Here is a 10,098-nt window from a genome sequence, read left to right as displayed (position 1 = left end):
TCCACCAACCAGACAAGGTACAGGAAATAAACTCACTGTCTCACTTTCTTCCTGATTTAAAGTTTTATAAATAATGAACAAAAGTGTTTTTATGTTAAAGAACATTGTGATGTCACAGCGAGGTTGAACTTTGACCCTTTTGGAGATAAACTTCATTTTATCTTTATAGACCTTTGTGTAGAAATTGTGTGATAATTAATTAATCTATTGGTGAAGTTACATGCAAAATGTACAATATAATGAGGTCACAGCGACCTTGAACTTCCTGTTCATCCAAAATGAATATTGGTGCTAAATTAAAAACATTTTACTTCAAGGTGTCGTGTAAGAATGGGACATAACTTTTCAAAACATGATTCAACAATTTAGAAAAAAGACCAATTTAATTTTCAAGATCATACTACAGGTTCATCTTACTGTTTCTGCAGAGCTTTCAACCACAGCCTAAAGTTTTCATTCAGTCGTTCATCATTTCACCTGAATAAAAAGAGCTTTAACTCTTTGCTATGACATTTTAGTGAAGTGGTTTGCACTGTAACCACTCAGCTAAACATGTTCTGGGTTTGTTTGTGTCCTTATATAGATTTAAAAAATGACCCACTTCCTGCTTTTGTGCAGATGCAACAGGTTTTTTGTTTTTTTTGTTAATCTGGTTACATTTCATGTCCCTACAGGTTTTGATATAGATGATGTAGAGGTTCCTGGGTCTGGAGTCTGCATATTCTCCTTCTACCTGTGAAACCTGCAGAGTTAGGACAGTCAATAGACGGATGGATTTTCTCTTGCACATCCAAGTTCACTATAATTAATGTAGATAATTGGACGTGTGCAAGAAAATAACACTCTACCAACATGAAGTTTACACAGCTGACGATGCAGATTAAAAACAAGGAACCGTCTGAAAATGCAAAAAGGTTCAACTTCAGGTCAAAGCAATAGGCCTACTGAAGAACTTTCATTTTTGGTTGAGTTTGGCGGCGCCAGTGGACCAAAGCGGGAAGTGTTTTGCCTGAAGGAAGACCCCATTTCCATTTCCCACAAGCACCAGCGTCGTAAACATCCTGATCTCCCGGTCGGTGCCGACCTGTTGATCTGCCTACTTTGTGATTTTACAACCGGTATCTCCTCGTTCGAGGAGTTAACGGGGTGAAACGGTGTATGAAAACCTCTGACCTGCTGACTTCAGGCCGGCCTCAACCCATTACAACGTTTTCACGGTGTAGTGCTGGAAATATTATTATAATATTAAAGCAGAAGTAAGCGATATTTTTGTGTTAATATAAGTCTTAAATAGTTATATCTTCTGACAGCAATCACATAGAGTGTTTGGACCGAAACACGGGTCTCTCAGTCACTCTGCTCTGCTCTGAGCCGAGGAGAAAACTTTTCTCGTATCCTACAATTTTTATCCAATGAGGAGAGAGAACGGCATGAAGGGCTGTGTGTGCAGCCAAGGGATGCGCCTGAATGTGGTGACGTAGGGACGAAGACTGTTATGGTGCGTTCAAGGCAACTCGTAACTCGTGTTTTTCCGACCTGTGAAGTCGTACCAGTTCGATCTGGTACGAGTTCACGGGTCGGAAGTTACGAGTGGCCGTTATAGCGACTTTCACAGGTAAAACAGGTCGGAAAAACACAAGTGGGTTGCCTGGAACGCTACAAAGTCGTAAGTTGTGACTTGAAGCTGTAATTTACGGTTTCAAAAGCCTGCCTGGAACGCAGCATTAGCCAAAACGACCGGATCGCTTACTTCTGCTTTAATATGATGTATTTTATTTTGAAATTCAACCGGGCGTTTTGTTTCCTGTACACATTTTCTTACGTTTTTAAGTCTCCTCAGACAAAACTTTTAATTTCTTTGGTTTTCTTGCTGCTTCTGCAATGATATCATTTGTAGTTTGGGGTTCCTACCATCCACCTCGAAGCTGCTTGGTGCCGGTGAGGGCGATACAGACCCTCAGGCCATGACAGAGGCGTCATTCAACCTGTTGTAAGTCGATGTACCATCACAAATGTTCTGAAAATATTATATGAAGGTTGAAAAGTAACTGTCATTGTGGGTTAATAAATGCAGATTGAACTGCCTCACAAGGTTTTTGTTTGTAATAAACTCAGCGCTCTGTGTAAACGTGGAGTTCCTGAACTACTCGAAGGGCAGCGAGTTGGAGACTCCAGACAAAAAGTCTTATGTAACACGACTGAATGATTCAGCCGGCAGCAGCGCCTCCTCGCCTGGGGAGGGAGGGAGGAAAACAACAAAAAAAAAAAACCTGGCAACCATGGCGGCGGCACAAAGGGGTCTCACATCCATGAAAGGAGAAAAAGAGGCTGTAGTCGAGGACAGAAAGGTGAAATGGATCAGTTTAATTTCTAAACCAAGCGAAGATTTTTCCAACAGCTATTTTTTTTTTTTTTTCCATAACACAAAACAAAGAGCGAATTTCAGAAAACATAGAAAACTTTTTAACATTTTTCCTTCTCTGTCTGGAAAACAAAAGAAAAAAAGAAAAAGAAAAAACCCCTCTGAGGACAAACTGATGTGTGTTCGCCCCCTGCAGAAGCAACACAAACACTGCACACGGCGTCTGGTCAGAGCAGAGAGGCAGGAAAACAAAGATATATCAGATTCTCAGCATTCAAGTAGTGCAGGGGAGGGGAAGAGGAGGAGGAGGTGGGAGAGGGGGAGGGGGCTCCTCCTTTATAAACTCAGCGTTACAACTGAGACGCAAACAAGTAACAAAAAAGAGAAAGAAGGAGAAAAAAAAAAAAAAAAAGCAAAGAAAAGCCGATGAATTTGCTGGAGACGGAACCAAAAGAAACAGCTTCACATGTCGTTACAAAAATATTAATCTTATTTAACTCCGACATGAAACGACGACGGGGAGGTGGGCGGGGGGAGAAAAAAGACGCCAAAGAATAATAAATGATGTGTCACTTTAAACAGTAGCCGTTTAAAATGCTGAGTCATGCAAAGTTAAAGTTCAATATATTAATAATTCAGTGAAAGTTACGTTACGTTGTTGTTGTTGTTGTTTCCGTTTTTACTGAGATTCAAAAACTTTTGCGTCGTTTTTCCTTTTCTTTTTTTGTTGTTGTATTGTTTGGTGAATGAGTGGCGGCGTTGACAGTGAAGGACACGTGGTTGCCGGCGGCGATGATGATGGAGCGGCGGCGGCGGCTTCGTGTTAATAATCTAAACTTTAAAAACAGGAAGTAGAACTAAGTGACACAACTTTACAAATCGAACTAACACGGCCTTCGTCTTCACAATATCCAGGATTAATAAAAAATAAAGCACTGGTTATTATATTCGTCTGTGACACACATCGACACGCTAACGTCAGTCTATTGGAGATCTGGTGAACAACGACTTCTTCTTCTTCTTCTTCTTCTTCTGTGGTGGCGTTGGTGGTTAGTTCTGCGGCGGAGGCGGCGGTGGGGCGGGCGGCATTCCGAACGGCGGCATTCCCGGCACGCCCATTCCCATCATGGTGACGAAGTTGGAGGGGTCCATGGGCGGCGGCGGCGGCGGAGGGGCGTACATCATGCCGGTGGAGCCCGGGGGCGGCGGCGGAGGGGGGGGAGGGGCGCCGGGCGGCAGCGGGGGCTGGACGCCGGGCGGGGGCGGCACCATGGACGGCGTTCCCATGGGCGGCGGCGGCTGCGCTCCGGAGGCGGCGGGCTGCTGCGGCTGCTGCCACGGGGGCAGCGTGGCGGTGCCGGGGCTGGAGGTGGTGGGGGTATCTGCAGGGAGGAGGGGGGAGGGAAACCATGCGAGTTAGACGACCACAGAGCGACCAATCAGAGCGAAGCTGTCTGAGCTGCACTAGTTACATCTGTAGATCACTTTGATTTTACATAGTTATAGATTTGTACTCTACTTATTTTTTCTTTTTTATACAGGGTTTATACAGGAATCTTGAAGTTAATTTTAATACCTTTTTAAGACTTTTTCAAGACCTTATCAATATTTTTTAATACCTCACCACCACTTCAAGCTATAACCATTTACATCAATGACACTTTTAACTTAACAGTTTTAGTTTGTAATAAAGACTATAGTATAGACCACTATGATACAACAGAATTCAAAATAGGCTGGGATAATAAATCAAAGGCAAATTTTATCAATTTTCAAACAATTTACGAACGCACCCACAACAGCCTAGTTTTCTATGCACCGGTTCATCTTTGTTTTTTAATAAAACTAATAAATTCACACACTTTCACAATGTTTTTTAGGACTCTAGCTAATTCAGCTGATTCAGAAAAAATACCTTCAAAATTTAAGACCTTATAAAGTCGTGAAAAGACTTTTCAATACTTTTTAAGGGTCTTAATTTTCCCAAAATTGATTTATCATCTTTTAATACTTTTCAAGACCCCGCGGATACCCTGTTATATACTGTATCTCTAGCCTGACAAACCAGACTACATCATTAAAATGTCTAGTCTGGCAACGACCGGTAGACCTCGGCTCAGTCCAGGGGGCGGGATGAAGGCTGTCTTTCAAACTGCCTCTGCACGCAATTGGGTAGCGCTACGACCAATCAGAGCAAAGAGCAGGGTGACGACAAGCCAATTAAAATGTATGTCGTCATCGGGTTAAGCCCGCCCAACGACTCTCTAAACAGATAGAGCGCTGTGATTGGTGAACACAATCGGTGTTCGACGTGTTCAAGACTCAAGAAGTTCCTATGGCTCGTTTCTAGACCCACCTACGCAGCAAATCGCTAGGGTGCGTCTAGATTTCTAGGCTAATATATCTCTTGAATTACTCTTTTTTTGTACATCTCTTGAATTACTTTTTCTTTTTATCTATCTCCTGAATTACTCTTTTTCTTTTTAAATATCTCTTGAATTACTCTTTTTCTTTTATATACACAGTATATCTCTTGAATTTCTCTTTGTATTTCTTTTATCTTTTTTTAATTATTAGGGAGAGATGCACCTGTGCTTCATTGTTTGACACAATAAAGTAAAATTGACTGAATTGAACTGATTTCAACAGGTGATTGTGACAATATGAAAAACTGAATGGTTCACATCTTGGCTGACCTGTTGTCATTTTTTTTTTTTTTTAATGGGAAAAGATCAAATACACCATTCGTGGTTCAACAGACAAGTTTTACAGATGTTGGCAGCTTCTCATCTCTCACTTTCAAAGAATGAAATCTATCTCACTGAACTAAAATATCATGGCAGGATGGTTTTAACTCACTCTATTGTTTTCTTTCCCTACTTTTACACTCTTTACATAAATGTATATATTTGCTTGTCTGTTTTTTCACTTCAGTTGTAAAATTTGGTTATTAAAAGCAAAACAAAAAAACTGAATGGTTCTCACTTTGTTGCCAGGGCAGCGGCGTACTGGTAGCCATGCTGCTGGTCGGAGGAGGAGGTGGAGCCTGTTGTTGCCACGGCGGCAGGGGACCAGAGGGAGGGGGAGGCGGCTGGTTGCTGGGGGGAGGAGGGGGAGGGGGCATCATCCCCATCGGAGGAGGGAGAAGACCTACGAGGAGGAGAAAAAAAAACAAAACATCAATGAACCAATGAGGACGCAGCGTGACGTTGTGCGTGTGATGTCAGAGGTGCCGCCGTCAGACCGGGCGTCCAGCATCAGCTGCTCTTACCCATGGGGTGTCCGTGGCCCTGGCCCATGGGGGGAGGGGGGGGCTGCATCCAGGGGGGAGGGAGGCCGTTGGGGTTGGGGGGCATCGGAGGTCCGGCCATGTTGGGCATCGGTGGAGGGAAGTTGTGCGGCCCCCCGTGGCCGCCGTGGCCCCCGTGGCCGCCATGGCCGCCGTGGCCCCCGTGCATGCTGTGGTAGTTCCTGTTCTCAGTCGGACCGGAGCTCATCCAGGGCGGCCGGTTCTGCTGTTGTTCACAAACACACACAAACGTCTCAGTGATGGAATAATGGCGTTATAAATAAAAGGCTTTACTAATGGTACTTTTTTAATTTTTCCATAAACGAGTAATCAAAAAAAGTTACAGTTTTCCCTGTTATAACGCCATTACCGTTACTGACAATAAAACGCGACGTTACTCAACTCCAGAAGTCCCGTCACAAAATAATGACACATCTATTTAAGTGTAGCTACGTTATATACACACATTTTGCGTGTTGCGGAGGGATACGGGGGGGGCTTTGTTCGTTCCAGATAAACGTGGGTTAGGGCAGGGGAGTCCAAGTAATTTGACATATTTGAGCATTTTATAAAAAAGTAATTTAATAGAAAGGGATATCGACCAATTTGGACACGCTCTCAAAACAATAGTGCTTGGTACACACCCCATTTGTTTACTTGGGAAGGAAATTTTATTTCATTTCATCTATTGAAATATTTTTAAAATATGTTTGATCCATCAAATGGAACTAGTTGGTATCTGCTTGTTCTTGACAAAGCATGTAATGTTTAATTTGTGTTACTCAAAGTTGTAAGATCTTGATTGTATTTATTAATTTATTTCAATACAAATGGTTTTTACTTATTTAAAATACAGAACATGGAGGATTATAATTCTCACATCCATTCAGTGATCGGTGATCGGCATCGGCCTGAGAAAATGCTGATCAGAGCTTCCCTACTCAGTAGTTACTTTCCCTGGTAATTAGTTACTTCTATAACGTAGCAACGTACCGGTGGAGGCTGGTTGTTGTTGTTGTTGGGGCCCGAGTTGCGCTGCCCTCCTCCCTGGGAACCGGAGTGACCTCCTCCAGACGTCGCCACCGGCGCCTCCCCGAGCTCGGCCATCAGCGACAGGTACTCCTTGTCCATCCGGGCCTTGTCCTGCGCCGACTGTGGAGGTTCTCCGCCCGTCGCTCTGTGGGCAGCAAACGTGCTGCAGGAAAACAAAACAAAACAACAACATTTAGACACACGACGTCTTCTCCTTCATACAGGAAGTCCTACGAGTCGTGTGTTTCTCTGAGTCACCTGGTGTACTTGCAGTCGGAGGAGATGTGACCGGCTCCACCACACTTGGTGCAGAGCGTCGTGTTGGTGATGCTGCGAGGCTCCGAGTTCTGCCAGGGCCGCAGGATCCTAGAGAGAGAGAGAGTGATACATCATACACTAACACAGTGGTTCTCAAACTTTTTTACATCAAGGACCGCAAAATTGACACAAATTAGACCACGGACCCCCATTGGACAAAATTTTGAAGCGAACAAAAATTTGTTCTGAGACTGAAGAATGTTTCTTTTTTAGTGAATGTACATTCAAACTTAGGGCCAATGGTGTGAAGTTTTGGAAATATTGTAGAGACATTTCTGGAAAACAAAGTGGTAATATTTAGAAAACAAAAGGTTAAAAAAAAAAATTCTATAAAAAGTGGTAATACTTCTCAAAAACAATTAAAAAAAAATCTCAAAAAAAAAGTTTAAAAATTCTAGAAAAAAGTGGTAAAATTAAAATAAATAATAATTTTTTTTAAAAATTCTACCAAAAAAGAGAGAAATTCTACGAAAAAATAAAAAAGTTTTAAAATTCTAGAAAAAAGGTGTCTAGTTTCCTTTGGAAAATAAATCCTTAGAGGGATTTCTGAAAAATGTGTTTCCGTGTGTTTTCCATGTTCACTCTGTGCTGATTGGTCAGACTCAAGACGCCAAGACAAAGCCCCAAAACAAGCAGTATTTTTAAAACCCAGCATTATTCTAAAAAGCATCAGTAAAAGACGTATGAAAAGTGGACAGACAACCACACAATCGTGCAATTACGCATCAATCAAAACGGCGTTTTTACAACCCAACATTGTTAGAAAGCGTCTCTACTCTAAGCTCCGCCTCCATCACTCACCTGTTGTCGTCTTCTCTCAGCGTGCCGTTGAGTCTGGCGAGTTCCCTCAGCTGCATCTTCCGTAGGTCGTTCTGATCCTCTGGCGTCTCGATGCCTTGTTTCAGGATGTTGCGAATCTGTTGCGCATTTCTCACAGTTAATAAACTTGAATAAACAAACAAAGAAACAAACGCTGAACTGCTCAGAGCGGCGGTGGGCCGTCGACCGTCTCACCTGCTCCACAGCTTTCTTGACGTTCTCCATGGTGTTGGCGGTGACGAGGGCGTGCAGCGGCTCGTCCTCCCCCGGCAGCATCTGCCCGTCCTTCCTGCCGACCTTCCCCTCCTTCACCGAGCCTTTACCGCGGATCATGATCTTGGCGCAGCACTCCTTCTCGATGTTCTTCAGTGTGTTTCCACTGGGGGGAAACAAAACAAAAACAAAAGGAGGAACCGTGAGCACCTGAAGCATCTCGTCTAAAAAACACGCCAGGCGACAGAAACGTTGCGTTGCGCTTTACCGTGGTCCGATCAGCAGGCCGACAAAGTTGATTTCTGGGTATTCGTCCTGGGGAATCATGACTTTGTCGTTAACTCTGGTGGCGGGAGGTCTGCGAGGAAACAAGACAAACATTTAACTGAGAGGAATTAACAACTTCCTCGTTCTCCTTTAATTACAGCAAATGGACCTCAACGTCAACGACCAATAGTCCCAACATGGACGGACCGGTCGCCTCCAGCAACAGGAAACACTTTCACTATCAGTTCAATTAAGAGATTTAGGGCAAAACACAACAGGAAACAACATTGGTTTTTCGTGCACTGGTCAATTTTGCTTCCTAACGATGTTTTCTTTCAGAATAGAGTAAAGAAATGGTAGAAAATCCACATTAATGTGTTTTTATTTTACTTAATTTTCTCTTCTTTTGTCTGTAGATGTCTCCTAGATTCACCAAAAGTAAACATGCTGCTGTGGCAAACTGTGCCCTTCCTGTTGCCTGACCCATGTCATGATTTATACAACATTATATTAACGCTGAAACAAACTCCCAAAATGTAAATTTGCACAGCAACAATGTCCATATTTACTCTGCTCTACGGCTCTACTTCTCCTAAAGTAAATAGCTTCATGTAAAACTTCATTGTTGTAAGGCTGTAAAGTTCTGTTTGTGTAGTCGTTAATCCCGTGTTCAGCAGGGCTTGACGCTAAGCTTTTTTCCAAGTAGCACTGTGCTACCATGCTGAAAAATTTAGTAGCACACAACATTTTTTAGTAGCACAATAAAAATTTTGTAGTTTTGGTGAAAATATCATTTTCAAACAAATAAAGTAGATTTAGCCTATAATCCTAACCCTGTAGACTAATTTTTAATGTTTTAACTGGCTCTTTGCCTTAACAAAAATCAGGAAAGACAAACAATGCAAATATGTGTGAGAAAATAGAATATTTATTACAACCAATATTAGTTTTTAGTTTTACGCTGTATGTGTGTGCATGTGGCCCAGGGGTGGGGGTATTGATGAGCAGTGAACCTATATTTCCCTCAGTATAAAAAGCTGAACATTACATACAGGGCTCTACACTAAGATTTTTTAGGAGCACAATGAAAAATGTTGTAGCAGGCTGTTTAAGCCCTAAATAATGCTGAGGGTCCAACATGACCCATTTTTACATTTGAGAAAAACACCAAACATTTTTCCTCAACAACCTGTCACACAAGCAGCTCCATGTTGCCCCTGTGTGATGTTCAGGGACAGGTCAGACAGGGAGCTTTGAGGTTGAAGTTTATATGAATGTTGCACTGTGAGACTGTGACCACATGTCAGCTGTTCTCACCGCGACAAGCGTTTTTTTTTTTGATAGCTCCGCGGTAGCCTCGGAGGCCACGTACCACCTAAGGGCTTCCTTCACCTGGGGCAGAGCTCCGTGTGAAACAGTAGGAGAGACACAGCCCGAGACCGTGAACCGGAGGAAGAAGCAGGTCGAACGTGCACGGAAAAAAGCGCATCGCACCGAATGTGCGCTGCTACGGTGTCGCCTTGGCATGCACGACGCGCGTCTACCTTGAAAGTAATGTGCGGAAAAGACGTTACATCTGAACGGCCCCGATGTACACAAGCTTTAATCAATGCGGCGGCCAAAATCACCAAACAGGCAGGGGGGCGGGGCGGGGGGGATACTGCTCACGTTAAACAGCATGCAAAGCGGTGCATGCAGTTTCTGTCCGAGTCGCACTGATGCGACTGAATGCAATTTTTTATTCGCACGGGCTATTATCAACTCGCAAATGCGAGCAAAACTGTCGCACTGTCGAGCC

At 43.3% G+C, this 10,098-nt stretch overlaps 1 protein-coding gene across 2 annotated transcripts in view; it reads right to left on the bottom strand.

Moving 5' to 3' along the window:
* Positions 1–3,189: 3,189 nt before the first annotated feature.
* sf1 (splicing factor 1) overlaps positions 3,190–10,098 on the bottom strand; it is a 15,588-nt gene continuing 8,679 nt past the window's right edge. For both annotated transcript variants that reach the window (XM_085806469.1, XM_085806470.1), the window contains exons 5-12: positions 8,302–8,391; positions 8,016–8,199; positions 7,803–7,918; positions 6,942–7,049; positions 6,645–6,846; positions 5,634–5,877; positions 5,348–5,512; positions 3,190–3,744 (exon numbers count right to left, since the gene is read on the bottom strand). In XM_085806469.1, the coding sequence (XP_085662595.1) occupies positions 3,413–3,744; positions 5,348–5,512; positions 5,634–5,877; positions 6,645–6,846; positions 6,942–7,049; positions 7,803–7,918; positions 8,016–8,199; positions 8,302–8,391 (1,441 nt within the window). In that variant the 3' untranslated portion in view covers positions 3,190–3,412. The remainder of the gene's footprint in view (positions 3,745–5,347; positions 5,513–5,633; positions 5,878–6,644; positions 6,847–6,941; positions 7,050–7,802; positions 7,919–8,015; positions 8,200–8,301; positions 8,392–10,098) is intronic.

The sequence above is a fragment of the Trachurus japonicus genome, chromosome 18 (assembly GCF_045865225.1).
Source record: "Trachurus japonicus isolate A0001 chromosome 18, Traja_1.0".
In the NCBI taxonomy this organism is placed as follows: domain Eukaryota; kingdom Metazoa; phylum Chordata; class Actinopteri; order Carangiformes; family Carangidae; genus Trachurus; species Trachurus japonicus.
Note: the sequence above shows the minus strand (reverse complement) of the source record. Positions and strands in the feature narration are given on the sequence as shown.